Genomic DNA, 27714 nt, shown 5'->3' with positions numbered 1-27714 from the left:
AGAGACAGGGTCCAGGGCAGGAGGCCAGGGCTATGATGAACCCTCTCCTTGGGACCCAGTTCTTTGACCCAGGTCAGGTACTCCAGGGGCGGCGCCAGCAGCTCCTCGGGCGCCGGGGCCGCAGGGCTTACGGAGGAGGTGGGCGGGGGGATGGAGAAGAGCTCCGTGAAGTTGGGCACCGAGTCGCTAATGAAGGTCACATTCCCATAGACGTGCTGCGGAAAGGCCTTGTCTGTGGATTGGCTCCCTCCGGTGCCCGGAGCCCCTGCGGAGGCGATCTGCGATGTGCGTACGTGATACGGGAAGTTCTTGTTGGCCGCAGATGGGCGAGTCATGATCTGGGGCAAGAGGCAAGACAGGTTGGAGATCACTATCCAGGGCCCGGGATGTTTCCATAAACTTGGGGGTTCTAAAGATTTCCCTCCAGGTAACATCCCCCACACTTTCCTGCGAATGTCCAGACTGGGTTAGCTGTCACCTCTGGGCTCCCATGGTGCCCGGGATTCTGACCTTTCCCCTCTACACATCTTTTATTACTCTGCTTGTGCTTCCTTCTTCAGAGCCCTGGGCTGTCACTTGTTAAGGTTCTTCTCCTGTGTGGTCCAAGTTGATAGCTTCTAGCCACATGTGGCTTCATCAAAATAAAGTTTAGCTTTTCATTCACATGGCACTACTCTACCCATATTCAAGTGCTTATAAGCCACCATAATGGAGAGCACAGATAACAGAATATTTCCATAAAACCCAAAGTTCAATTAAATAGCAGTTAATGCACTCTAGAATGTTAGCTCCATGGAGGCTGGAACTTGATTCTTCTGTTCCCTATTGAATCCCCAGAACCTTCCAGAGCAGTGCCTGGATGTCTCCCGATAGTCGGGCAGACCATGAAGCCAGGGACTGCACCACACCCCAGAAACACAGCACAACCCTTCTTAAGTTGTGCTGAATGCGTTAGCAAGGAGCTGAAGCCAGTGAGCAGTTGGATGCCTGCTGAGCATGTTAGGAAGGAAGCTGGCTGAAGGTGAAATGATAGTAAGGGCACTGCATCTGGCAGTCTGAGCCTGCTTTACATCTCGGCTCCATCGCTCTCTGTATGGGATCTGGGACACAATGATTAAATTCTGAGCCTCACCAGCCAAGAGGGATTATAGTGCCTATTTGGAAAGATGAGAGGGTGGAAATGAAAACCACTGGTGTGGAGCCTGGCACATGGTGGGTTCTCAGAATTTCTTTTTCTTTCTTTTTTTTTTTTTTTTTTTTTTTGCAGTGTTAGAGATCCAAATCCAGGGCCTTGGTGCATGCTGGGCAAACACTCTACTACTGAACTATGTCCCCAACCCTCCTCCTTCCTCTTGTTTTGTTTTGAGACAAGGCCTGGATAAATTACCCAAGTTGGCCTTGAACTTACAATCTTCCTATCTCAGCCTCCAGAGCAGCTGGATTAATGGACATGTACCACTGCTTCTGGCATCATTTCTTCTCTTTATCTCGTTCTGAATTCCTACAGAGTTTCAAGCTGAGTACTTCCCTAAACACATATTGTGAGTCCCTCAGGAACTGGGGCCCTCAGTGATGCCTATTTTCCTTTTGGGATTCCCCTATGTGAGACTTTGTGGTCTGCCAGAGGACAGGGTTTGAAGTGCCTGCCCGGCTGTTAAAGGCCATGGAGCCCTGGAGGTCATCTTCCTTCTCTGTGCCTTAACTTTCCCTCTCTGTATAGTGGGTACAATGACTGTTATCTGTCCTCTCCTGAGGTTGCTCTGACAATTGGAGAGTAGGAATAAATGAACATGGATGTCCCTGGCAAGAAATAGGCTCCTTCAAGACAGGTGTCCAGCGAACAGTTGATGGATGGATAAATGAATGAATATGAGAACCCTTGTCAAGAAGGTCAGACAGGATGTGAACCAAGACAAAAAATAGATGTGGTGCTGGGAACCCCTGATGCCTCTGTCTAAACAACACCATTCAGATCTAGGGTCCCAGAAGCCCCATCCTGTCCCTTCCCAGCTACTTCTTCCTGAACAATGGCTTCTGATGAGAATTTGTGGGGGAAGGATGGGGTAGAGATTAGGGGTTTCAGAAGGGCAGAAGGGACACAAAGGGAAATGTGAGAGACCAGGGACAGGATCAGGAATGAAAATAAAGATGTGGGGGAGAAGGCAGGACACAAGACGGCAGAGAGGAATAGTAGAAGAGGGTAGACTCTAGAGGACACAGTAGACTACCCAGCAGGCTATCAATTGAGGAGTCTCCTCAATGACTAAAGGGCAAATGACTAAAGGGGAGATGGGTCCAGAGCTCAGACACTCAGGCAGATCAGGGGTGGGAGCCTCACCCATCCTCTGCCCTTCAGTTTCCCATCCCTCCCTGGAGGCCCATCCTTACCAGGAAGACTCCATGGGCATACAGGTGGATTCCCAACTGGATGCCATTGACAATCTTCTCCCGGGCCCACTTGGGGATCCCAAAATTGGCGATTAGGGCCATGACGGGAACTGCAAAGAACCTGTACAAGAGGTATTGGGTGGGTAGAGATTGCCCCTGCCCTCCCGCCATCCCTTAGCCCCACCCCCACCACACCATGCATATACACAGGCCCTAGGCAGGTCCCAAACTAAAGGGCAGCCAGTGTGGCCCTCAAAAGCCAGAGATTGCAAAGGAACAGAAATGCTACTAATCTGGAAATCCTACGGGACAAAGACTAGGTTGAATTTAACTTGGTTCCACCCACCCAAATTCCTGGCATCTGATTGGAAATCAGTAAATGTTTGATGATTGAATTAACAAACAAGAATTTACTGCATGTCAGGCCTGTTTCTAAGTGTTCTACATATAAAACTTTTAACTCTCACAGTGAGTTTATGAAGTAGGTACAGTTTCCATCCCCATTAACAGATGAGGAAGCTAAGGCAAAAAGAAGTTAATGAATTTATCTGAGGTCACACAGTTAATAAGCTTTAGAGCTGGGATCCAAACCCAAGCTACTTGGCTCAGAGTTTGCCTATTTTACTATTGTATTGTTGAATGGTAATGAGTTTTTATTGAGCATTTACTGTGTGCCAGATACTAAGTCTGCAATATTACCCAATGCATGCTCGAGATAATTATTTCCAAGATATTACTGAAGACCTTGTTTTGTGGGTAAACAATCTAAGGCACTGTCTGTGAAAGTAATTTTTTTTTTCAGTTGCTGGGGATTGAACCCAGGCCCTATGTATGCTAGCACTCTACCACTAAGCTATATCACCAATCCAAAAGTAAGTTCTTGCTTTTATTTTTTTTTTTAACCTTTGCTGAGTTTTACTTTGGGAGACTAATTTTTTCAAGGTTATAAAGTGAAAAAGTGACAGATTTCAGGTGACAACTACCTAACTTGAAAGCTCTTCTTCCTTACTGAGGAGGGTCTGAGTTAGGTGGGGGAGAGAAACAATGGAGGACACCACTTCTCACCAGAGGGTGTAGGCAGCAAAGAAGGGCACGTAAAAGGGCTGCTTCTCAGGGAAATGTCGCAGGGAGATGAGCACAGCATAGCAGAACCACACGTAGGCTGCCACCTGCAGCCCGATGAGTCCATAGCCCGCCGGAGACTCATAGGTGTACAGTACCTGACCTGGGTCAAAGAACTGGGTCCCAAGGAGAGGGTTCATCATAGCCCTGGCCTCCTGCCCTGGACCCCACCCCTGGGCACCCAGGGAGCAGAGGTACCAGGTCGGGACAGAAGCAGCAGGGGAGTCAGGGATGGAGAGAGAAGACTATAGATAGAGAGGATGAAACAAATGAGAAGACATGCATTAGCTACCCTGTGCCCAACATGGGGCCAAACACCTACCATGAATGAGCTTTCCCATTAGCATCAACTCAATGAGAGAGGTCTTACTGTCACCCCTTTTCACAGAGGAGGAAAGTAAGGCTAGGAGGGAAGCCTTTAGGGAGGATAAGATCCTCCACTTTTTAGAGAAGGTAATGGGTCAAAGAGGGGGTCATCACCCAAGGTCAGCCAGCTAAGGCTACAGGAGTGGAATCCAGGTCTGTATAACTCCTGAAATCACAGACAGGGAGCTTAAAGTGACAGACAGTAAGAAACCGAGGGAGGAGGAAGAAACCTACTCAGATGGTGAAGAGGGAAAGAATCACTTAGAGACAAATGGGAAGGTGGAAAATTGCAGAGTAGGAGAGAGAGCGAGCCGGGAGGATGCTGTGTGGGGAAGGGCAACATACAGGTCAAGGAGGAGGAGGCCACCGAAAGCACGGGGGCAGGGGGTAAGGCTTGGCAGGGCCATGGGGACTCACTTCAGCCTCGTAGATAAGCAGCACCACGTGGGTGAGGGTGTACAGGGTCATGTACACAGACAACTTCACAGAGCCCGAATGACTGATGCGGCCCCTGGCAGCAGGCCATGAAGAAAGACAGCAGGAGTGGGGGCTGTCAGGGAGAGGGGGAAGCCACCCCACGCCCACCCTCCCTGCCCTACTCCCCAGCCCAGCCACCCCACAAGCACTCCCTGCCCGGGCACCGTGTCACCGTGAATCCCTTCCCCAGAAGGATGAGCATGAGCAGGAAGATGAGGAAGCTGGAGGAGAAGAGCAGCTTGGCTGGGGAGGGAGGAGAGGGTGGCTCAGAGACTAGCTCAGAGAAGATGCCAGACCTGAGCCAAGGGCTCCACCCTCCCATGGCCCCACTCCATTCTTACCCAGGATCTTCACACTCTCATTGCCAATGCCATCAGTAGCATACTGGCCCCAGTAGATGCAGAAAAACAGGAGGCTTAGGACTGGGAAAAGGATGGGCAGAGAGAGGAAAGGACAAAAACTGACTTTGGAGCATCACTGTCCTCTCGCATTGTGATCCATATGGTTTGAGTCCTCCTCCACCCCCATCAAGACTCTAGACCACCCACCCCCACCTACCTGCTAGGATACCCAGGAGTCCACAGCCTCCAGCCCCTCTCCATCAGACCCAGGAGTCTTGCCTTAGATCCCCATGTCTGGGCCACAAGTCCCTCCTCCCCCAGGACTCAAAAGCTGGGACACTAAACCTCACCCTCCACTCCTGCTGCGGCCATGAACATTTTATAAGTTGTGTGAAGCAACTGACGACCTTTCAACAAATCTGGGAAGTAGGCAGGGAAAGGCTGTTCAAAGAGGGGAGGGTAGCCCATTTCCCCAACCCTGCTCCCCCATATCTCCTCTCCCACCTCTATGTGCTGGACTCACATCCAAAGTAACAGGAGATGAAGAAGATGAGGATGAAGATGAGGAGGAAGGTCACATCTGTCTCCAAGATCCCTAGGATTTGGTGGAAGGAGAAAATGGTTCCCAGAGTGGGTATCTCTCAGCAGGTACCCACTCTGGGCTTCCATAGAGATTCTTTTGTTAAAAATATTTGTTTATTTGATTAGTTTGTTTTTGTTTTTTGGTATGAAGGATTGAATTTAGGAGCACTCAACCACTGAGCTACATCCCCAGCCCTTTTTAAAAAATATTTTATTTAGGGACAGGGTCTCGTTAAGTTGCTTAGAGCCTCTCCAAATTGCTCAGGCTGGCTTTGAACTCTCGATGCTCCTGCCTCAGCCTCCTGAGCCACAGGGATTACAGGCATGCGCCACAGAGCCCAGCTACTTGGTTAATTTTTGTGGTACTAGGGATTGAACCTGTGGGTGCTCTACCACTAAGCCACACCCCCCAGCCCTTTTTGTTTTATTTTGAGACAGGGTCTTGCTAATTTGTGATTCTCCTGCCTCAACCTCCTGAGTTGCTGGGATTACAGGTGTGTACCAATGCACCTGGCTCCCACAGAGACCCTGAATCCTGTTTTCCAGATATCTGCTCACCAAACTCATCAGCAGAGAAGTGCCTTGTCCAGAATGACTTGCCATTGGTGAGGACCATCTCATATTCCAGCTGCAGCCCATCTCCCTGTAGGGAAAGTGGAGGCCTAAGGGGGGTCCTGGGCAGGTAGGGAGTCAGCAGGAAGATAAAGAGGAGAAGGCCCAGGTGGCCATCCCAGCCCCGTACCCCACACTTGCTGAGTGCGATGTACCACCACCTTTCACGCACAGAGCGGAAGCTTCGGCCACTGGAGCAACTCAGGTAGCGGGTTCCCTCTTCTGACACCACCTGGGGAGGAGCCAGGAAAAGGCTGAAGCCTGTCCTCAATGTCCCCAGGCCTCAACTTTCAGCACCTGCCCACTCCCCCGCACCTGACAGCCTGACCAGGCATACTGGGTGGTGAGATTGATGACCTGGTTGTTCTCCGGCCTGATCACTGATTCCTTGGCCAGGCAGTCCTGAGGAAGGCAGAGATAGGGTCACTCTGTGGTCACCCACAACCTCTGCCTCCTCCCCCTGTACCCTCCTCACAGCCCTCACCTTGTCTCCTGCCTTGTACACTGCTGGCCACTGGGATGGATCATCGAAATAGAGGAGGATGTTCTGACAGCACTTGGCCTGCAAACCCAGAGATTTGGGGGTTTGGGGAAGTGCATGGAGCTATGGTAGCCCTTACCATGGGAGGCCTAGGGATTATCCAGCCTCAGTTTGGCAAGTAGTTGGGGGAGACTCACCTCAGGGTAGCGGAAGCGGAAGTCCAGTCGACCATAATCCGAGAGGAAACAAAATCTTGTCAAGAATACCCAGTCCTGGCAATGGGACCCAATCAGACTCTCTTCTGAGTCCATCCAGAACGCTCCTCCATTTAATAGACCCGCAACTTGTCTTCCCTACCCAGATAACTGGCTTCCCAATACCACAAGGAGACCAAGTCACCTCCAAAATTCTTTTCACTTCCCTTTTGCATGGGTCCAGGATTCCTGCTGCCCCGGTTTTCTACCTCAGATGACCCCCAAGTTTCCTCCCCTTGAGCACTCCTTCCTGCATTTCCCATGGAGGGCCCTGNGGCCGGGAGACGGAGGCGAGAGCGCGCGGGCCGGCCAGAGCGCGCCCCCGATTAAAGGGGCCGCCGGGCGCAGCGGTCCCCGCCCCCTCCTACCCAAGTTGGAGCCTACTCTTCCCACTAGAAAGGGGAAGCCCCCTTGCCCATCTTTTGGCACTCCGCCCCAGCTCCAGTTCTCTACTCTGGGGGTCTCGCGGAAATCTTTGGTTCTTTGAGTCCTCAACTGAACTCAAATTCCTCTAGCTGTCCTCTTCCAGACTCCAGCATGGCACCAACCTCCCAGATGCGAGATCTATCCTGACCTCCCTACCCTTTACTCCCCAAAAGATTCTTCGATTAACCATCCCTCCAACCATGCAGCCCCCCTTAGCTCCATACCCATCTCTGGGTTGCCAGGGCCCTAGTTCCAATGCACCATGTGAAGTTTCTGCAGAGGCACAGAGGACAAGCTATTTGTTCTGGGTCACACAACATGGAGGTGGAGGTGGCAGAGCACTATACCACAACCATCAGACCTGAATGCCTGACCCTATCCTATCACTTCTACTAAAGTGTGAAACATGGTTGCTGTGAAACAGAAGTGTGAGATATCCAGGAGCAGAGACTCAAGTTGTCTGGGTTCAAATTCCAGCATTGCCACTTACCCACCATCACCTTAGCCAAGTCATTCAGCCCTGTGATCACCCAGTCTCTTTGGCCTGTGGTTTCACAATGAGCAATGCAAAAGCCTAGAAAGGCTATTCGGGGTAGAATCAATGCACTTTGGCTTGTTTTCTCTTACCAGACTCCAACAAAATTCCTAGTTTTGTCCCCGCCTCTCCACTAGAGAAAATTTCCTGCTGCTCAAAATACTATTTTTTAGCCAGACACAGTTGCACATACCTGTGGTTCCAGCAACTCAGGAGGTTGAGGCAGGAAGATTCCAAATTTGAGGCCAGCCTCATCAACTTAGCAAGACCCTGTCTCAAAAATATAAACGTCTGGGGATACAGCTCAATGGTAGAGCACCCCTGGGTTCAATTACCAATACCAAATAAATAAATAAAAATGCAATTGAGTGGATTTTTGTATATTCAGAATTGTACAATTCTCACCACTATCTAATTATAGAACATTTTCATCACTCCAAAAAGAAACCCCAGACCCATTAGCAGTCACTCATTCTATGTAGCCTTCCCAGTCCTAGTAAACTACTAATCCACCTTCTGTCTCNAAAAAAAAAAAAAAAAAAAAAAAAAAAAAAACATCTTTTTACACTTTCTAAGCCAAAAGGCCAAGTGGAAAACCAGTGCATGAAATATCTTCAATGTAGAACATGGGGTCTTTGCTCTATGGTCAGTTGTTGCCAGGAGAAATCTGCTGCCACATCCTTTTTGTTTTCTGTGTGTGTGTGTGTGTTTTCAGTAGTGGGGATTGAACACTGAGGGATGCTACAATCCCAGCTTTTTTTTTTTTTTTTTTCCAGTTTTTCTTTTGAAATAGGGTCTCCCTCAGTGGTTGCAAGACTAAAACTTGTGATCCTTCTGACTAAGCCTCCTGAGTGGTTTTTTGGTACCGGGGATTGAACCCAGGGGCACTTAACCACTGAGCTACATCCCCAGCCGTTTTCTGTATTTTATTTAAAAACAGGGTCTCACTGAGTTGCTTAGGGCCTAAGTTACTGAGACTGGCTTTGAAGTCGAGATCCTCCTGCCTCAGCCTTCGGAGTCACTGGGATTATAGGCATAAACTACTGTGCCCAGTGAATTTTTTTTTTTAAGAAGCAAAACTACTTGATTCCTAATGTAGACAATTGGATCTAACATTTAATATATCATGTGCAAAAGAAAAAAGCCTGTGGTCCAGATTCAGCCCCGATCTACCTCTCCTGCCTTGATCCTGCACATATACTGTTCCTTGTGTTCATCAGAGCAGGAATTTCTCAAGGACAGGCCTAGATGTGACTCTAGGTCCCAGCATGGCCTAAGGATATGGGCTGAATGAAAATTTCCCACACCCTGTTTGCCCTCCTCCAGGTCTTGTACATGCTGTTCCCATTGCCTTAAATGTTCTTTTTAGCCAACTAGCAGTTTCTACCAACTTTTATTAATACAGGATCTATTAGCTCCTCTGTAAAGTCATTACTTCCTCCTTGGATTCCCCAGCCCCTGATCCTCTCTTCCAGATGCAATCTCTGGAGCTGGGATTGTGTGTGTTCGCCCCCAGACTGGGCATCTTGGTCTCACTGACTCTGGGGTTTAGCATCACCAGAGCTTAGAGTCAGGCACGTATTTGGCCATAGTGAGTACATGTGTTAGAAGAACTATTCCCCAAGTTCCTCCATTTTTCTAACCCCCCAGGCTCCAGGAAGGTGACTAATGACAGTACCTTCCCCTTCATCTTAGCCTAAGGACTCAGTGCTAAGGAAAGCTGCTCTGCTGGATCAGCCAGTCACTGAAAATCAAGAGGACCATGAAGAAGTTACTTTATTGAGGTGAATGAGTGCAGGTAACTGCCCCAATCCTGGCCTCAGCACTCTCAGTACAGTCTCATGGGTGGAAAGGACCAGGCTTCTGGACTGCTCTGAGCTACCACCCAGGAGAGGCTGGGCAGTGGGGCAAGGGGGCTGGGGCTCCAGTCCAGAGCAGAGGTTCTGGGCAACAAGGGTGATAGTGGCTGAGGCAGGGGCTGAGGTGGGCCGACAGCCCAGGGTCTGGGAAGGGGTGGTGTGGCTACTAGCCAGATGCTTTTCAGTAGGTCAAAAGCTGTTGGAGGGCCCCAGGCTGCCCCGGATGGTGAAGGCAAGGAGGGCAAAGTGGGTGGCCAGGGACCTCCTGGTGGCACCAGGCTAACCCTGTGTGCAAAGGGAGGGCTGGAGGTATGAGGCATGGAAAAGGTGAACTCCTTTGTTCCCCGAAGTCTCCTTTGCCTCTCTTCCCTTGGGGCTTGCTCAGGGCTGTTGATCCAGGAGGGTGTCATCCTTTGTTTCTCAGAGATTCCAGGCTTGGTCCCTTGTACAGAGGAAAAAAAGTATGGGAGAGAGCTGAGCTACAGCAGAGAAGGGAAAGGAAACACAGGAACAGGAAATGGGCTCACCTGGCAAGGGTGGGTGGCAGCCTCGGAGCACCAGGGAAAGGTCAGGTACACCGCCATGGCAGGCCTGTAAGTTTCCCACGATGACATCCCTGGCCTCCTGTACCAGGTTCCTCCTGGGGAAGGCCTGTGGCAGAATCAGCTGGCACTGCAGCTCACCCAACAGTTTCCCCAAGCAAGGGAGCTCTGGGGAATGTGGGGGGCCTGGACCCAAGTCTCCAGGCACCTGATTCTCCTTGCCCTTTGACTGTTCTGGTTCTTGGACCCTGTCTGGGTTTGGGGAGGGTTTGGTTTGGAGAAAGAGAGTTCCTGATTCCAGGGACCCACTGCTAAGCAATCGGGCCACATCCAGAGATTTCACCTCATGGTTGAAGAGACCCCGGTGCTCCCGGCTCAGCCGGCCCTGAGTTATGACCACAAGCTTGGAGGCAGAAGGGGCCACAGGATTCCAGGGAGCCACAGGATCCCGACGGCTCCCCCGGCGGCTGCCCACAAGGGCATTTCTCTCCCTCCTGGTCTTCCGTCGGCGGACACGGCCAGGTTTCTCAGGTTGCTGGAAAGGCTGAGGTGCTGGCCGCCGGGAGTCCATAATGTCCTGAATGATGAAAATAGGCTAGTCATCAGATGCAGGTAAGTCAGGGTAGTAGTAAAGTGAGAAATGATAGTTGAGTGAGGAATACTATTTAAAGAAAAAAGCCAAAAAAAAAAAAAAAGAAGAAAAAAAGAAAGAAGTGGACAGAGAACAGAGAGCAGCTGAAAAGGATTTGTCCAGAGAAGGAATCCTAAATGAGGTTGAGATAGTAGTAACATAAGAAGAGATGTCAAGGGATAGAGAAGAGACAACTGGGAACTGGAACATGGGGATATAGTTAAAAGATGAAACATGACAGACAAATGGATCATGAAATTGGAGAGATCTAGGGATCAGAATGGAATTTTGGACAGAGGAGAAATCCAGGAGTTGAGGGGTTACAAGAAGATGCAGAAAGTGAAATAAAAACCTTAGAGAAAGACAGGAGAAAGAACATCAAAAGAAGTTGGAGAGCCTGAAAGACCCTGGAGGACAGAAAGGAAGACAGAGAGCTATCAGGGACAGGGACTGGTTATGAGGGGAGGCCTGGGGCAAGCGGCAGACTAGGGCAGTTGAGGCAGAGCAGGGGGGCAGAATGAGGGGAGTGCGTAGAGGCAGAGTGGGGGAGGGGCACCGTACCCTCTTCTATACCAACGAACCTGCCCCCAACTCACTCCACGTGGCTGTGGAGAGCAATGGCTTCTTTCACACCCGAGCCTCGAAGCCGCCCGCGCTCTTCCGGGCCTCAGGCACATTATACGCATGCGTATGTCCCTGCCACGCCCTTTGACTTTCAGGCGCCTTATAGAGGCACGAGGCTCCCAAAGTGCCAGTTATAGCCCCGCCCTCCCAGCCTTACTTGGCCTCAGCATCTCCTGCCCACCAATTGGCTGTGAGATTACCCTAGGCCCGCCCCATTCCTGACTGCTGATTGGTCTAGACAGCTATTGGCGGACTGTCTAGAAGTCAAGATGAGCGGGCTGAGGAGAAGAGCTTTGTCTTCCCAGTTTCCTGACACAGACCTGATCCTTGGAGAATCATACTGTGGTGTTGTCATTCACAGTCTCTGAAGCTTAATGATCTAGGTTCAAACACCCAAACAAGTATATTTGACCTTGGAAATTTTTGAAATTGCTCAGAGCCTCCCTCAAATGGTTGCTAGAAGGTTGGAAAGAATCAATACATCTAACTTGAAACAGTGCCTACTGAATAAATGAATGAATGAATGCTTGGAAGCTTTGTTTCTCACTCAGCTTTGCTTCAGGAACTACCCCATCCCCCACCTCTCCAGGTTATCTGTCTGTACATGTTTCCTCAGACTTTAAAATCAAACAATGCCAAGATATTTCCCATGCATAAGTAATAGTATAACCAAATTTCTTTTCTTTCTGTTTCCCCAGTCTTCATTATATCTCAAATCCTGCTCAGATACTGCTTCTTTAAAAAAAAAAAACCAAAAAAAAAAAAAACTGGCACTCAGAATGCTTCTTTTCCTCCTCCAGAAGTCCCCTGTACTTCCCTCAGTCTCAACTTTGACTTCTCATAGCTCCATGTTTGTTATCTGTCTCCCGAAAACACGGATAAGGCCAGGATCCGACACATTCATGCAAAATTCATTCAGCAAGTATTGTATTTGTTGAGCAGCCACTATGCCAGGCTTGGTTCCAGGAAAGTAGATTCAGCAGAACATAAACACAATAAATAACACTCATCTCTGACTCCGTTATTAATCTATCCAGAAGCAATGAATAGTAGGTAAGGTCCAACTTGGAGGTGGGCTACAAGAAAATGATCAAAATGTGTAGGAGAGAGTGAGACCCCCCACCAGGTCCCTGAGAACAGGGAGATGTGAGAAGACATTAAAATCTGAGATTAATTTAGAGCAGGGAGGTGGAGGGGTGCAACCCTAGGTGGCCTTGGCTGTGGATCTGTTTCAGAGGCCAGACACACCCAATTGAAGGTGTTGGTCGGCCTCTATGTTTACAAAAGGAGCAGAGGCGACAGATCTGCAAGTTGATCTGCAGAAGAAGTGCCAAGATGGACCTGAGCCCTGCAGACATCTCCAATTTCCTTTCTTTTTCTGCACCTTGTAGGTATTCTGGTGTTTTAAACTTACAGATACGTAGGTTAGATTTTATACCATAAAACAAAAACAAACACCCTGGTGTTTTGAGTGAAACCCACGAACAGAGAGATTCCCTAAAGCTCTGGTTCTGCCTTAGAGTGTCTCCAAAGAACTGTTCCTCTCATTTTCACGTTTTGCCATCTTTTCTGTCCCCTACAACAGTAGAAAATAGGAACGTCCCTCTTGCCAGGTGCGTAGGAGCCGCCCCCTCAAGGGATCTAAGAATGAACTCGTCCATTCGCTTGCCTCTCCCCCCCCCCGCCGCCAACACGTGAATGAGGCACACCCCCCCACACCGTAGGTGGTCCCTTTCATCACTTTTCTTTTCGTACTGCAAATGGTTTCTTCCACCAAGGAAAAGCGATAGGTTTTCCTTGCCCACTCTCGGCTTTTCAGGTAAATCGCCCCTCCCCGTGGCACCAGTGGGTGGTTTCTCCCACCTCCCCCGCCACAGGGATGGTCTCGCCTGTCCCTCCCCCCGTACCGGGGTGCGCTAGCCGCCGCCACCGCCCACTAGTGAGTGGCCCGGGCGGGAAGCGCCGGACGAGCCCACCGCGCGGCCGCCGTGGGGGAAGCGAAGGTTCCTAATTCCACCTCGCTCCAAAGTGAAGGTTTCCGCCCCTGGGGAAGAGGCGGCGCCCTAGATCGGCCTTCGTCCTCTGCCTGAGAGAGATCGTCGGGACAGTCCATTGTTGCCTGGAGGGGTAGGAGTGGGCGTGGCGGAGTCACCTCCTCCTGGGAGCACTCCCGGGCCCACCTCACTTGTTCCTCCGCAGGAGCTGCGACGCCAACATGAGCGGAGAGGAGAATCCAGCCAGCAGGCCCACACCGGTGCAAGACGTGCAGGGGGACGGGCGCTGGATGTCCCTGGTGAGCGATTCCGCCCATTGCGTTCGGGTCGGGTGGTTGCGGGGCTAAAGCAAAATGCTGATTCTTGCGGGTCTCAACACCTGCCACCTGAGAAGCTGAGAACTGTTGGGGTCGTGCTGCCTAAGGAAGTGGGGCGGGGCCTGGATCGCGCGTCCCTTTGACTCCTCCTGTTGTGTCCTCCAGCACCATCGGTTCGTGGCCGACAGCAAAGATAAGGAACCCGAAGTCGTCTTCATCGGGGACTCCTTGGTCCAGCTAATGCACCAATGTGAGGTGAGGGCTGTCCCCTTCCTCCTGCCCCATCCTGGCTTGTGCCCTAACTAAGCTCAGGATCCAGGCCAGCTAGATGTGGGGTGCTCAAAATGGCCTGAGGCCGCTGGTCATCAAGAATCTCCGTGTAAGTGCAACATAATGTGGAGGAGGAAATGAGTTTGTCAGATTGAGTCTCTGTATAAAAGACTTAGACGCTTTCCTACAAGATTGCCTAAGGTGAAGCTCTTCATTTGCTTCAAGTAGTTCACAGCCCTACTTTTAGGTTTACCCAAAGTAAAGATTAACTGTAATGGTGCTTCACAAAAAAGGCTCAATCATAAACTTTCCACTAAGCAAGGTTCAGCCATAATGGTATTCCTCAAAATAAGTTTCAAATATAATGTTGTTGGCTCCATGCAAGGCTCAAGCAGATGGATTTCCATAATGTAAGTCTTCTTCTGCGGGGTTTGGTTTAAAGTGAGACCATATTGTTTTCTATGAAGTGAGGTTAAGCCATACTGGGATTTGCTCAAGGTGAGATTTAACCAGACCACTTCCATAAAGCAAGGCTTTTCTATAATGGTATTTGGTTAACACCTGGACAGAGGATGGTGACCCAGCCTGAGCCTAGGCCTATGCTCACACCATTTCTCATCCACAGATATGGAGGGAGCTCTTTTCTCCCCTGCATGCCCTCAATTTTGGCATTGGTGGTGACAGCACACAGCATGTACTGTGGCGGCTGGAGAATGGGGAACTGGAACACATCCGGCCCAAGGTGAGTGGGGCTTGGCTGGGGAGCTGAAGCACCCTTTGCTTGCCTCTTCACCACTGCTTCCCACCCCTCTTTCCACAGATCGTGGTGGTCTGGGTGGGCACCAACAACCACGGGCATACAGCAGAGCAGGTGACTGGTGGCATCAAGGCCATTGTGCAACTGGTGAACCAGAGGCAGCCCCAGGCCCGGGTCGTGGTGCTGGTGAGAGGCTGGGAGTGTGGGAAAAGAAGAATGGTGGTGGTCTGGGACATCCTAGATATAGACCAGCAGGCACAGTTCTGGGCAACTATGGCAAAGGACAGTGACTTTCAGGCAAAAACACACATGGAAGATTGCTACTTTCATGATTGACTGTGATTGAGGATGTATTTAGGAACCATTAGCCCTTTTCATTCAAGAGACTGCTGGAGATACTGGGAGTGTTGAAAAACTAAAAACAAACAAACAAAAAAAAAAAACACACTTGCATAGCTAAAATTTGTCAGATATTCCTAGAGTGTAGGCTCCATCACTTCTAGTTAAGGTTTTCCTTTGAATGAGGGCATTTACCCCTTGCTATGTCAGCATTTAAAAAAAATTTTTTAGATGTTGATGGACCTTTATTTTATTCGTTTATTTATATGTGGTGCTGAGAACCGAACCCAGTGCCTCACATATGCTAGGCAAGTGCTCTACCACTGATCCACAATCCCAGCTCCTATGTCAGCATTTTTGAATTGGAAAGAGACTGACACCCAGAAGTTTCTTGCTGAATGGGAGCTAGGACATGGTTTCAGGAACCTCCCTTCTGTCCTCCCCACTTTCCTATACCTGGTGTATTTTGCAGCTGGGAATAAAATGGGAAGAAGCAGTTTAGTACAGAGCTTAATAGCCAAATGTTGATAGGACATCTTAAAATTTTTGGAATTCCTCCTCAGGGCCTGCTTCCAAGGGGTCAGCACCCCAACCCACTTCGGGAGAAGAACCGACAGGTGAATGAGCTGGTACGGGCAGCACTGGCTGGCCACCCACGTGCCCACTTTTTGGATGCAGATCCTGGGTTCGTGCACTCCGATGGCACCATCAGCCACCATGATATGTATGATTACCTGCATCTGAGTCGCCTGGGCTATACACCGGTCTGCCGGGCCTTGCATTCCCTGCTTCTGCGTCTGCTGGCCCAAGACCAGGGCCAGGGTGTCCCTCTGCCAGAACCCACATCCTAGACATCCTGCCTTCCCACATTAAATCCTTCTTTCTCAGTCTCCTGTTTCCTGCTTTTATGGCCAAGCTCTTAGGGTGCCACCACCAGATAATCCATGAGCCTGCAGTTCTCTGGGGTGCTTTTTTCTGCCTGAGGTATCACTAACATATCAAGGCACACTTGTTCTTGCAATTAGTTTAATTTTCACTATCACAGTTGTGTGCTTCAGGCAGGTGGTCAATTAGTAAACACTGAGTGAAACTAGCTTGTCAGCATTACCTTGTTAGGATCAAGGTCAAGCAGGAATTCTTGGAACTGAGCAATCCAACAGTCAAAGCCCATCCCTCATCTTTGCAAATGCCATTCCCTTAGCTGGAACTTCCTGTTGCCCACTCTTAAGTAGATACCTACCACTTCCTGTGTAGGTTCCCTGACCCTTCTACCCTAAGTCCCTCCACACAGTGCAGGTATGGGTGGGTGTCTCAGGTTGGTACTTAGTAGTCCACAGGCTTGAGCCAAAATGATCAAACCCAAAGAGGCTCATATGTGGCTGCAGTGCTGGCTCAGGCCACATGGGGGTAGCAGAGGTCACTCTGAGGACAGCCCTGTATGATGGACAGATTGGCCTCAAGTGCTACTTGTGAGCTAGGATCTCTTGGGGCCTTTTTCTTGAGTAAGATTCCTGGACTGGTAAGTGTGAACTGCTTTTCTTGCAGCCCTTCATCTCAGGCCTTCCTCAAGCTTCCTCACTGGGTGGCTGAGAAGGGTAATGAGGTTCCCTGAGGAAACAATGGCCCTGACTGCAGAGGCTGCCTTATCTAGAGGTAGGGACCTCTGTCCATGGTGTCCCTCTGATGTTGGGGTGGTCTAGGAGTTGCTCCTTCACTTTGTAGGAAAGCGCACTGCTCCACAACCATCTGGGAACCAGCCTGGAACGCACAACACTCCTTCCCCTTCCAAGCAAGCAGCCACACACATGTGTTAAACAGCTTTAATCTCAGTCATTGCGGCTTCTCGGCACAGTAAGAAATATTGCACATGATCAACATGTTTTGTTCTGGGGATGGGGGCATCGTAGGGGAAAATCACCTTCTTAGAAAGTACAACCCAAGTTGGGAGGGCAGAGGGGGTGGGGAGAGAACCCTCCCCGTGCCTGTGGCAAAGTGCAGGAGCCCCCAACCCCCAAAACTAACCTGAGTCCAGCCCCTCTGGGGAAAAAAGGGGTGCATGAACTCCCCCCTACTCCACAGGCACCTCCCTGTGGCCCAAGGCCCACATTACCCTCCAGCTTGCAGCCCTCACATGAGCCATTTTGCATAAAGTACAAGTGAAAAGCTCTGAAGGTCACACGCTCCAGGTTATATACAGGGGCTCAGTGGCAGGAGACTGCCCTGGCTTCCCTCAGCTGCCCCCCAGCACAGGGAGGGAGCTGGGGAGGAGGAAGTACATACAATGGGAGCAGGCCTCATTCCGCCCCAAACTGGAAAGGACGAAATGGCTTTACTGGGAAGGAGGTAACCATCCTACTGCACCCCCATTCCTGCCACCTACACTCTGTGTCCTGAGGGGGTACTGTGGGCCCTGGGATCTACTGGAGAACCCTTCACCTGCCTGTAGCAGCTGTGGAGGGGCCTGAGGGTGGGGGAGAGGGCTGGGGGGCCCCCTCCCAACCAGGCTGTCCAGGTCCTGGCTCTGGGGGTGGAGGCAGTGGTGGGGCAGCCTGGGCTGTGCCAGAGTCCGAGCCAGGTGAGGTGGGGTCAGGGCCCCCAGCAGGGCTGGGAGTGGGAGCAGGGGTAGCAGCGGTGCCAGTGGGGGAAGGTCCAGGGAGGGAGGCTTCAGCTCCAGGAGGCTGCTCTGTGGGAGTGGCTGCCTGCATAATCTTCTGGCGCACCTCACGGATCTTCAACTGCAGACAAACCTTGGATGGGAAGATGTCCGCGTAGCGGGCCTGGAAAGCTGCTGTGGCCTGAGCTGGGGACAGAAAGCAGAGAGGGCAGGATGAGGTATACAGACAGACAGGATCTGTCCAAGTAACCCCCAAGACTTCAAGACATACCTGATGGGAAGAAGCCATGGTCCTGAAAGAGCTGCATAACCAGGGCCCGGCGCTGGTCCAGGGTTCGTCGCAGTGATGAGTATGGCACCTTCTCATATTCCAGCTCCCCAAGTACATCCTCAGCTTCTGTACCTGTGAGGGCACAAGGAGCATGGTTAGGGCCACAGCAGCAGCCAAGTCTCCCGACCACTGTCCAAGTGTCCACCAATGCTCCTTGAATTCTATTTCACAGGGGAGTCAGAGTAGGACCCACCCAAAGTCACATGGTGATTAGGGACCTGGTCTCCAGAACTTACTCTTGATTTGTTGTCCTTCCTCTCAGCAATACCCACTCCACTGTTCCTCTACTGCCCCCCCAACACCACTCTTACAGATCCTAGGGTCCCCACAGTGCCTGCACCTGTGCGGTCAAAGGTGAAGATATCCCCCTCGCACTTGGCACTCTTGGGGGTGTTGGGCTCTGAGCTGCAGCTGGATCGTCTCCTCATCTTGCGCTTGGGTGAGGTGGGGTCTTCAGGTGCTGAGTCCAGGTCTGTCCAAACATGAGCAAGCTCAGTAAAATTGGTCCAGGTCTGTTCTGCTACCTACCTAGGAACCAGCGCTTGCCTACCAGTCGAGTTCTTTCTCTTTTTGCGGTAAGAGCCCAGGATGGCTCGGGGTGAGGTGGCCAGAGACTGCAAGGTGGGTGAGGGAAGCACCTCCTCTGGCCGAAATTCAGGCAGCTCAGCAAAGCGCTCTTCAAAGTCCACCTCTGACAGGACCCTGCTGGAAGGCAGGCAGGATCACTTCCCCTGCCTTGGCCTGTGGTGCCCTCTTTCCCACCAACCCCACACACTCCTCCAAGGACCCCAGCCCCTGCTCACTTGTCCACAGAGTCAAAGGTCTTCTTCAGGGGCGGGGGCCGCACCTTCACCTTCTTGCCGGTACTAGCCGTCTCCTTGCGCTCTGGTGTGTCCCCGGCCGCCCTCCCACTGCTGCCCTCACTGCTGCCACTGCTGCTGCCACCAGAGGCTGAGGCTGGAGCTGGGGCCGGGCTGGGAGGAGTGGGGGGTTCCCCACGACTCTCCAGGCCCAGCCCAGGGACGCGCCAGTCTGAAGACGAGCTGGGGAATTTGCTGGCCTGGGATGCAGACAGACAGGGAGAACAACACTGGGATCAGATGCATGGGGGCAATGGCCAGAAACAGATAAATGCTGAGACACCCCAACACCTGGGAGAAAACCCAGTCCCATGGCCTCAGGAAGGCCAGGACATAGGCCCCAGGTGAGAAGGGATACAATAAAAAAATACAAAGCACAAACAGGCATGAAGAGATGAGGAGCAGGACAAAAAAGCAAAAATGAGCAGAGTGCAGTGAAAAGCACCAGGGGAAACCCGCCTGTGGGCTGCTGGATGCTCACCATGGTCTCAGGGCCCTTGGTGCCAGTCCGCTCTTCAGCAGGCAGGGGTGGGGGGGGGCTGCTCCGGGCCGTGGAAGGCCAGGTCTCTGGGAGTGGTGGAGGGGCTGGTTGTGTAGGCTGCCCCTCAAGCTCAGACTCTGGAGCAGGTGGTTCTCTGGCTGGGCCAGGCTCCAGGGGCTGCCGGGGTGCAGGGCCAGGCCGCCCAGAGGCACCTGCCTCAAAGGAGCCCACGGGAATGCTGGCGATGGCTGCCTTCACTTTCTGGGGGGCCTTTGGGCTGGGCCGCTGGGCCTTGGGGGCCACTAAGCTGTAGGTCATGGAGCCTGTTGGTGGGTAGAAATGTGTTTGCTATGCCAGGCCTAACTGGGGGCCCATCCCCTGGGTTTCCCAATATACCATGCCCTGAGTTGGTCTGACACCCACCTGTGGCACTAGGAAAAGGGCTACTGGGGGCTGGGGTGGCAGTGGCAGGAGCCGGTGGGCCCTTGGGCAGAATGGTGGCAGCAGGTGGGGTGGTGCTAGTGGCCACAGTGTAGACCAGGCTGGGGGGTGCCTGGGATGCCTGGGCCAGGGGTGCTGAGGAGGTGGGTACAGGGCTGCCAGGATAAAATGCTGTTATGACAGGACCTCCAGGGGCTGCACAGGCAGGAGGCAGCTGAGGGCTGGGCACAGGTGACACGCCCACTTGGCCGGGAGCCAGCAATGGGGCTTGGCCTGCTGAGAGAGAGCAAGCGAAAGGTGGGGGACCAAGTCAGGGCCCAGGCTGTCTCAGCCCCACCCTGGGTCCCCAGCACTGCCTGCCAGGCCACCCCTCACCTGAGAGCAGGGGCTGCACGAAGGCAGGGCCGCTGGGCCCCAGTGAGGTGAAACCTAGAGCTACAGAACTTGTAGGCCCATATGAGGTGACTGCTCCAGCCTGGCTGGATGTAGGGCTGGTGCCCAAGGGCAGCGTGTGCCCACCTGCCGACTGCACATAGGTGATTCTGCCATAGGGAGAGGAAAAAGGAAGAGTGAGGTGAGCCATCCCTATCCCACCCCTCCCCTGGTCTCTGGGGAAGGGCTCAACTGTACTCACCTGGTAGAGGAGGGCAACAAGACTTTCTGAGGCTGTGAGGTGGGTCCGGGGAGTGTGGCTGGGCTCAAGGGCGGCACCAGGCCGCTGGGTGTGCTCACAGGCACGGGAGTCAGCTGGATAATCTGTGGGTAGAAGCACCCACAGGCTGAGGTGAGCTAGGACCAAAAGGGGGAAGGAGAGAAATGACACCTAGGTGGGAGCTAAGCAAAAGTGGGAACCTCAGAATTTGGGATTAAGACAGGATAGGAAAGCTGACAAAGAGGTGGAGGACACACAAAAAGAATAGGTGAAGATACTGAGAAAAACAGCTGGACACAGACAGGAAGTAAAGATGGCAAGGTGGAACCCCAGGAAGAAAGAATCAGGAGAAAGCAGAAACAATGGTCTATAGGGACTGACATGCAGCAGAAAGAGGAGGGAAACGTGGAGCCATAGCGAACATGCCCTTACCTTGCTAGGTGGCTGGGCACCATTCTGCACAGGTACTGAGAAAGGTGGACTCACCAAGGGCAGCGGCTGGCCAGCCCCGCCACCCCGCACTGACATGCTAGGGGCCGCCAGGGGCACTAGTACCTTCCCAGGCAGCAGCTGGGCTGAGCCACCTGGGGGCGGGGCCTGCACAGGAGAAACTGACTGGGCTGGAAGTTAAGAGGCAAGAAAGAGAAAGGTTACAAGAAAGCCAAACAGGCCTACAGCCCCAATCCTGCTGCTGCCCAGGCCAGGCCTCACCTTTAGGGGGTGGGGCGGAGGGTACAGACTGCAGGATGGGAATGCCAGGAGTGGGTGCAGTGGCGGCCAGGACCTTGCCGTTGGTGGAGGTGCCCGGCGGAAGGGTGAAACGGATGCTGGTGGTGGGTGCAGGGCCGCTGGGAGCCGCTGCCTTGGTCCCAGGGGCTGGTGCTGGGGCAGGTGCCACTTGAAGCTGCTGGGGCAGCGTGGGCAGGATGTACTGTACCTGGGTGATTCCCCCAGACTTGCCCAGGGCACCTGGTTGCAGGATACCCAGGGGTACTGGCCCATTGGGTCCACTCCCAGCACCTGCTCCTGAGCCCACAGTGGTCCCACTACTAGGGGTTCCCTGGGCAATGAACTGAACAGCAGGGGGTGCAGGGGCCCCATAGCCTGGGGTACCCACAAGTAGGTTGGTAACAGTGGCAGGTGCCTTCCCCACAGTGCCCAAGAGGGGCCCAGCCACCAAGTGTGGGGCTGGTGGGGCGGCCGCTGCTGACTTCTTGTCCGAATACACTAAGCTAACACCCAGTGGGGAGCCCCCAGGCACTCGAGACCCAGTGCCTACTTCAGTTCTGCCACTTGCCGTGTCATTTGGAGATGCCTCAGCCCGGCCAGAGGTGGGGAAGGGCTTAGAGGCAATGGGCACAGGAGTGCTGCTAACAGGTCGCACCACATTGGTGACCATGGTGGCAGCAGGGCGGGACAGGGGGGCTGCTGGGGCCCCATAGGCCAGCGATGGGGTTGGGGCTGAGGGTACTCGGGCCCCACTGCCCTCCCGCTCCTCCTTGTTTGGGGGCAGGACCAATGTCTGCAGAATGTTTCCTCCCCCACTGGGAGGTGCCGCAATGACTGAGGGACCTGGTGGCTCCAGGCCCCCAACGCTTTCAGGTCTCTTGCGCCGGAAAGTGGCAGGATCCGTTGGGAGGAACCGGGTGGTCTTGGAAGGTGTAGCTGGGCCGCCAGACCCAGGAGGTGGAGGCCGAAGTGGTCCTGCTGCACTGCCCTGACCAGACTCCTGGGCCTTGAAGGTTCCAGAGCCCAGAGAGAAGGAAGTGGCTACCGAGGCTGAGGAGACGGCAGGTGATGATGAGGAGGAGGATGGGGTGGGACCATAGCCTTTGTTGAAGGCTGCAGGTGGATCTGGGGGCCCTGGTGGCTCAGGGTCCAATGCTGGACGGCAATGGGTAAAGGAGGAACGGATCACTGGTGAAAATACTTTGCGGCCAAAGCCCTGGGTTGAAGAAAAAGAGAGACATTCAAGTCAAAGAAATGCAGACACCTGGACAACCCTAGATGCCCAGCAAGCCTGTTGGCCAGGCCAGCCTAATACACCCCTGCCAGCTGAAGGCCTCAATTCATCTTGGCTGTGACCCAACTCCAAGGGGGTAGGAGCTTGCCCTTTCCAAATCCTAACCTCCCTCATCCCCTGTGTGACTGAACAGCACCAAGCCTCACCTTGTTGCCCTCTGGGTCCTCCCCAGAGCTGTCTCCACTCTCGCTGTCAGTCACCCGCTCCTTGCACTTTAGATCAATGTCAGTTGTGCCAAAGCCATCATCAGCTAAGGAAACAGAGAGAATAGTGTGGGCAAGGGGCTAGGTGCAGGCCTGCCTAGGAGTTTATAGTCTGGAACCTGGGCTCTAGTCTCAACTGCCCCAAGCTGGTGGTATTGTCCAAGACACTAGTCCTAAACCCAGGACAATGAATACCTGCCCAACTGGAGGAGCCTAAAAGCATGTTGGGGGAGGAGTAACGCATAACAGCATCTAGTGCTATGCTCAACAATGCCTGTGTCTCAGGTCTCCTGCCTGGCATGATAGCTTCCTTGAGGGTAGGGTTGGGTTCACTCTGCCTGACCAGCACGGATGGCATGTGGTCATAAACAAATGTAAAAAAGAAATAAGGAGCCAATCAGCCTGAATTCTGCTCACCCTCCAACCCTCAGCTTTCTGGTCAGCAGCAGGATTATCAGCCCTGCGCTGCTCACCAATGACATCATCGTCCCCTTCCTCCTCACAGATGACCATGCGTTCCTCATCACTTGTCATGTCTTCACTAGCAGCACGCTGGGAACGAGAGGCTCGGGTGGGCAACAGTGGAGGCCGCCCACTGGCTGCTAAGGCACCTCCTTCACCAGGGGCTGTGAAGGGACCTGGAGCGCCATACTGGGTGGAAGGCTTTGGGCCAGAGTATGACGTGGGGCCAGACACCATCTGCAAGACAAGTGGCAAGAAGGGTTCAGCCAGGTCTATTGCTTTTGGAAGCCCTCCCTGTCCACCCCTGGTGGCTGCACCCCACACCTGAGTCAACTCTTGCAGTGCCTGGCTGTCAACTTCCCCACCATCCAGGCTGTGTACACCACTGTGGGAGAAGGCTCGAGGTCGGGCCGAGCCAGGTCCCCCAACTGTGTGCAGCCGTTCTGTTCCACAGGAGCCACTCCCTGGAGCCTTGGTGTCGGAGCTCAGGAGTGTCTGGGCTGCAACGGACAGGAGCTCAGAGGACACTGTAAAGCAGAAGGGGAACTCTGGCTGTCACAGAGGCAAGAAGCCTCTCACCAGCATCTATACTAGCTAATCCACCCACAGAGAATTCTAGATACTAGGGAGAAGCAGGCTGGAATTCCTGGGCCACCTGGTAGGAAAAATAAATCACCCACCAGCCCAGCATCTCCCTCCTGCTGGTTCTTGCCCTCCGGGGCTATAAGAAGCAAGTCCATTCCCAGGGAGGCAGACCTTCTAAGAGCAAGCAAGCCTGGAGACTTATCCTTGTAATAATGGCTGGCTAACAATTGGCCTGTCTGAGCATCAGTTTTCTCACCTCAGAGAGGCAGTAATATCACTCCCTCAAAGAGTTAGAAGATCACATCCAAAAGATCACACCAAAAAAGCACCCCAGAACACTGCCGGGCACTCCAGATACTCTTTGTCAAGTAGAAACAGCACATCAGGGGCATTATGAGCTGCAGCAGTTCCAACTATGGTCTTGAGAACCAACCAAGCTGAAGTTTAAAATTTTGGCTGTGCCGCTTACCAGTTGGTGACTTTAAACAAATGACTTTGTCTTTTTGAGCCTGTTTCCTCATCTGGAAAGGGCTGTGGTTTTGAGTACAAGACAACACATGCCCCATGATGTCTGGCATGTAGAAAATGATCAATAAACAGAAGTTCATAATGAGATTTATTTGGATATCTCATCTGCATCTCCCTGGCTCCTTCACATACAGCAACTGCAAGTTCCTTTATGGGTAATGCTCCTCAAATAAAAGCAACAAAGCAGAAAGATGCTGCTGGGGCAGGGAGTGAGCAAGCAAGCAGGTAGCTGGCAGCTCTCAGGGAGAGAGGTGGCGGGGTGGGAGAGCCAAGGGGCTGACTAACCCCCAGGGGCGGCGGCAGTGCCCGTCTCCGACATGCTCCGCTCCCGCGTCTCCTTGTGCCCTCCTGCCAGCCCCAGGCTCGTGGGCTTGGCCTCTGAGCTGGACTTCTTTCGGTCCTTGTTGCACCACTTCCAATCTGGGTGGGCCTTGAAGTGGGCCTCCTTCACCTGGCAGGAGAGGGCAGGGCGACCCTTCATTTACCCGCCCCACCAGAGCAAATCAGGAACAGTCAAGAGGAGGAAGCATTACCTGGAAGGCCAGGTCATGGTACTTCTGCTTCTCTTTGGGCCCCAGGGCGTACCACCACTCTCCCAGAATCTTGCTGACGGTCCGGTTGTCCTGGTTGGGGTGGCGCTGGTGGACCAGGGCCCGGTGCCGCTTACTGAAGATCATGAAGGCATTCATAGGTCGCCGTATATGGTCCTTCTCCCGCTATAGTAAACAGTCCAGAGCAAGGTGGTTAGGACCAGGGAAACATGCTTGGATGACCACATTATGAGTAAAACAGATAGAAAAGAGGCACCTTATTGGGGCTGCGTCCATCCTTCTCAGAAGATGAGTCTCGTTCCTTGGGCAGGGCACTGAGGGACTGTGTCCGACGTTTTCCAGGTGGCAGAGGCAACTGGATCTCCGGAGACATGATGGAAAGGAAGCTGGGGGAGCATCAGGGACAATGAGGACCATGGCTTTGGCTACCCTCTCCCCCCACCAACTTGTCCCAAGTTGTGATGCACTCACGCATCATCATGGTCACTCTCTGTCTCACTATCCAGCCGGGGCTCTCCTGGGGGGCCAGAAGCCTCTTCCTCAGTGGTAGGAGGGGGACCTTTACCAGGTTCCACCACCCCCAAAGTATGTGGGGGTCCAGGCCCTGGGCTCTCAGGGCATGTGGCTCCAGGAGGTCGCCCAGGGTCAGCATTCCCTGACCCTCCTGATGATTGCTCATGAGCAACAGCTGCCGACTCAGCAGGTTCTGAAAACACAGAGGTACATCAGAGGGCCACTGAACCACCTACTTCTCCCCATCCACAGGCCTTCCCACAGAACCCTACCCCTCACCTTTGCTCTGATTGGAGGCCACCGGGTGGCTGGCAGGTTGCTGGGCTTCACTCGGCTGCACCGAGGGGTCTGGCTGGCTGGGTGCCAGAAAGGGAACTAAGGAGTGCCAGGGGAACACAGCCACAGAGCGAGGTTCCACATTTGTCCACACTGTGGGAAAGAGACAGGTGAGCTGGGTAGCAGGAGAACTTGGCCCTGACCCCCAACTGAAGCTCTGCCCAACCCTGGACAAGGTAAGGTGGCTCTGTCCCTTCTTTACACCCCTTTCCCTAAACCCTAGAGCCTCTTGGGCTTGTCGGTGAGATGTCACTCAGGAAAAACTCCTCCCTGAAAGATCTCTAGATTTATAAAAAAGAAAACAAAAGCAGAAAAGGGAATAGTACTCACAACCCACTCCCCCACCACACACCTCCACCAGCCCTGCCACCAGGGAACAGACCAGAGGAACGACTGGCTCCTGCCACAAATGAGGTCACTCAGCTGCCATTCCACACTCCTGATGCCCCAAGACTTCTATGGGGTTGGGGACCCCCATGCCTGTCACAACACATTCCCAGCACCCCATGTTGCCATCTGACAGCCCCTCACATTGGGCTCACAATTCCCTTTCCCTCTCCAGAGGCAGATGGCCCTGTCTTCCCTCCCCTTTCAATTCTCTGTTCCCCCAGGGTTGTGGGGGTCTCACACAGACCAGCCCCTGGTATATAAGATCTTCTTGGACTTCCTCCCCCAAGACCCCAGAGGGCCAACCTGCCCTTCCTGGGCGGGGCTCAGGTGGCTCCAGCAGCTCTCCCCCCTTCCCCAGAGACTTCCAGAGCCCATAAAGAAACCTCCCAACCTCCCTCCCTCCCCTAAACCCCCAAGCTTATCTTCAGCCCAGTATCCAGCCTCCTTGCCCAGAAAGAGGCGAGGGTGTGGTAAACTCAGAAGAAAAGGCACAGACAATAGGGCAAAAGAGAGAACTGTTATAAGTCTCTGCTCAGAAAAGGCAAAAAGTGCCAGGTGTTTCCTTGAGGCTAAGACAGGAAGACACTACCCTCACCAAGAGGCCACCCCAGGGGTCCAACCTTCAGCTCCCTGAGCTGGCACAGGAGGGCGGGCCTGAGCTGGACCCGCCCCTGCTAGACCTCTGGGTAGCCTAGCCAGGAGGGGGTTTTCCCCTCTCACTGCCCAGGTCCGGGGAGAAGTGGAACTAGCAGAGCACTGGAGGAGAGAGGCCCCCGCTAGGGGAAGACTAAGAGGAAAGGAGGGAAACGCCCTAGCCCTGGTCTCCATCATTCCAGGCAGCCCCTTGATCCAGATCAACCTGACCTGAGGTGACCCCCCATGCCTTCAGAAACCTAGACTGGGGGAGCTATGTGTAAGGAATTGGCCTCAAGACCTGATTTTTGAGGGACTAACAAAGAAAAAGTAGCTCTCAAAGAAACAGAGAAATGGGGATCTGGAAGACAGCACTGGAGAATACTCAAGACTAAATGACAACCCTGTCCCTTACCCTTGGGGGCCCCAAAAGCCTGCTGGGCCCTCCAACCCCACAGCAGCCCCCAGGGACCTAGATCTGTTCCTTTCTTCACAAAATCTCATCAGGGCCTCCTCCTTTCCTAGGAAGTGGGAAAAGAGGGGCTCAACAGACAATGGCGGGCAGTCCTTTGGTCCTACAACCTCTCTAGTACACTACCCTCCAGGTGTCCCAGTCTGTATCTCTTTTTTGTCAAGGTGCACACAAACACTCCAGTCTTGTTTTGAGCAACAGTGCCTCACTTCCCGAGCTACGCTTATCCTGAGCCCACTACTCAAAGAACCCTCCCCCTTCCGATTCCACACCTTCCACCAGCAGGTCTCAGGCAGCTCCGATTCTAATTCAGGCTCCAAAGACACTCTGTACCCTCGCCTCCCATCTCACCACGGACCTGTTCACCCCATCACTTAAAAACAGCTGTCCCCAGGTACTCCCCTCTCACTCCTATCGCTCCATCACGTTCCCACCTGCCGTTACTAACCGCTCGGCCCCGTCGGGCTCCGTAACTTTCCCGGTACCCCTTTACTCTGCCTCTACGGTTCTCGTACTACAGCCCCATCACCGTTATTCCAGACTTAACACCCCGACACCTTGACCCCTGCAGTCCAGGGACCCGGTGCTACTGACCGAACATGCCGAGGCCACGGGAGGCCGCGCCGGACGCGGGCATCAGGGGCCTGTGGGCCGAGTACATGGTCCGGCACGGGGGAGCCCGGGCAGGGGCTCGCACCTCCTCAGCGACCGTTGCCGCTCCG

At 53.1% G+C, this 27714-nt stretch overlaps 4 protein-coding genes across 19 annotated transcripts in view; 1 reads left to right on the top strand and 3 right to left on the bottom strand.

Moving 5' to 3' along the window:
• Tmem145 (transmembrane protein 145) overlaps window positions 1–6856 on the bottom strand; it is a 7641-nt gene extending 785 nt beyond the window's left edge. The window contains exons 1-13 of one of the 5 annotated variants that reach the window (XM_048790833.1): window positions 6567–6856; window positions 6373–6450; window positions 6246–6290; window positions 6061–6120; window positions 5835–5919; window positions 5218–5289; window positions 5045–5113; window positions 4695–4775; window positions 4518–4596; window positions 4294–4387; window positions 3454–3626; window positions 2389–2509; window positions 132–338 (exon numbers count right to left, since the gene is read on the bottom strand). In XM_048790833.1, coding sequence (XP_048646790.1) covers window positions 132–338; window positions 2389–2509; window positions 3454–3626; window positions 4294–4387; window positions 4518–4596; window positions 4695–4775; window positions 5045–5113; window positions 5218–5289; window positions 5835–5919; window positions 6061–6120; window positions 6246–6290; window positions 6373–6450; window positions 6567–6680 — 1278 coding nt within the window. In that variant the 5' untranslated portion in view covers window positions 6681–6856. Of the gene's footprint in view, window positions 1–131; window positions 339–2388; window positions 2510–3453; window positions 3627–4293; window positions 4388–4517; window positions 4597–4694; window positions 4776–5044; window positions 5114–5217; window positions 5290–5834; window positions 5920–6018; window positions 6121–6203; window positions 6291–6372; window positions 6451–6566 lie in introns of all 5 variants that reach the window. The other 4 variants (XM_048790831.1, XM_048790830.1, XM_048790829.1 and 1 more) reach the window with 4 other exon arrangements.
• A 2450-nt stretch (window positions 6857–9306) lies between these two features.
• Prr19 (proline rich 19) lies at window positions 9307–13281 on the bottom strand. The gene is made up of 3 exons (XM_015496795.2): window positions 13148–13281; window positions 9971–10562; window positions 9307–9885 (listed from the first exon to the last, which is right to left on the bottom strand). The coding sequence occupies exons 2-3, from the start codon at window positions 10554–10556 to the stop codon at window positions 9413–9415; spliced, it is 1059 nt and encodes a 352-aa protein (XP_015352281.1). The 5' UTR covers window positions 10557–10562; window positions 13148–13281; the 3' UTR covers window positions 9307–9412.
• Pafah1b3 (platelet activating factor acetylhydrolase 1b catalytic subunit 3) lies at window positions 13133–15807 on the top strand. Of its 5 annotated transcripts, none has more exons than XM_015496793.2 (6): window positions 13135–13243; window positions 13440–13533; window positions 13717–13806; window positions 14447–14563; window positions 14642–14764; window positions 15481–15807. In XM_015496793.2, the coding sequence occupies exons 2-6, from the start codon at window positions 13456–13458 to the stop codon at window positions 15766–15768; spliced, it is 696 nt and encodes a 231-aa protein (XP_015352279.1). In that variant the 5' UTR covers window positions 13135–13243; window positions 13440–13455; the 3' UTR covers window positions 15769–15807. The 5 variants fall into 5 exon arrangements, with proteins under 5 accessions (XP_048646779.1, XP_015352279.1, XP_015352278.1 ...); XM_015496792.2 differs by having other exon boundaries at window positions 13136–13274; XM_015496794.2 differs by having other exon boundaries at window positions 13162–13179.
• A 916-nt stretch (window positions 15808–16723) lies between these two features.
• Window positions 16724–27714, bottom strand: part of Cic (capicua transcriptional repressor) — a 27073-nt gene continuing 16082 nt past the window's right edge. For 2 of the 8 annotated variants that reach the window (XM_048790814.1, XM_015496784.2), the window contains exons 3-21: window positions 25441–25590; window positions 25120–25354; window positions 24905–25034; window positions 24631–24813; window positions 24383–24548; window positions 23309–23511; window positions 22996–23221; window positions 22466–22569; window positions 21008–22241; window positions 20729–20916; window positions 20279–20400; window positions 20020–20186; window positions 19627–19920; window positions 19204–19526; window positions 18666–18922; window positions 18413–18567; window positions 18203–18334; window positions 17803–17934; window positions 16724–17717 (exon numbers count right to left, since the gene is read on the bottom strand). In XM_048790814.1, the coding sequence (XP_048646771.1) occupies window positions 17350–17717; window positions 17803–17934; window positions 18203–18334; window positions 18413–18567; window positions 18666–18922; window positions 19204–19526; window positions 19627–19920; window positions 20020–20186; window positions 20279–20400; window positions 20729–20916; window positions 21008–22241; window positions 22466–22569; window positions 22996–23221; window positions 23309–23511; window positions 24383–24548; window positions 24631–24813; window positions 24905–25034; window positions 25120–25354; window positions 25441–25590 (4769 nt within the window). In that variant the 3' untranslated portion in view covers window positions 16724–17349. Of the gene's footprint in view, window positions 17718–17802; window positions 17935–18202; window positions 18335–18412; window positions 18568–18665; window positions 18923–19203; window positions 19527–19626; window positions 19921–20019; window positions 20187–20278; window positions 20401–20728; window positions 20917–21007; window positions 22242–22465; window positions 22570–22995; window positions 23222–23308; window positions 23512–24382; window positions 24549–24630; window positions 24814–24904; window positions 25035–25119; window positions 25355–25440; window positions 25591–27586; window positions 27709–27714 lie in introns of those variants that run through there. The other 6 variants (XM_015496788.2, XM_048790815.1, XM_015496789.2 and 3 more) reach the window with 6 other exon arrangements.

The sequence above is a fragment of the Marmota marmota genome, unplaced genomic scaffold (assembly GCF_001458135.2).
Source record: "Marmota marmota marmota unplaced genomic scaffold, marMar, whole genome shotgun sequence".
In the NCBI taxonomy this organism is placed as follows: Eukaryota; Metazoa; Chordata; class Mammalia; order Rodentia; family Sciuridae; genus Marmota; species Marmota marmota.
This window is presented reverse-complemented; position numbering and strand designations above follow the sequence as displayed.

Bases quoted from the DNA above. Each gene is read 5' to 3' on its own strand.
- Pafah1b3 (XM_048790822.1), top strand. From the start codon at position 13,456: ATGAGCGGAGAGGAGAATCCAGCCAGCAGGCCCACACCGGTGCAAGAC. The intron at 13,807-14,446 runs GTGAGGGCTGTC...TCTCATCCACAG, and splicing joins AGCTAATGCACCAATGTGAG to ATATGGAGGGAGCTCTTTTC. The intron at 14,765-15,480 runs GTGAGAGGCTGG...ATTCCTCCTCAG, and splicing joins AGGCCCGGGTCGTGGTGCTG to GGCCTGCTTCCAAGGGGTCA.
- Prr19 (XM_015496795.2), bottom strand. From the start codon at position 10,556: ATGGACTCCCGGCGGCCAGCACCTCAGCCTTTCCAGCAACCTGAGAAA. The intron at 9,886-9,970 runs GTGAGCCCATTT...CCTCTGTACAAG, and splicing joins CTGCCACCCACCCTTGCCAG to GGACCAAGCCTGGAATCTCT.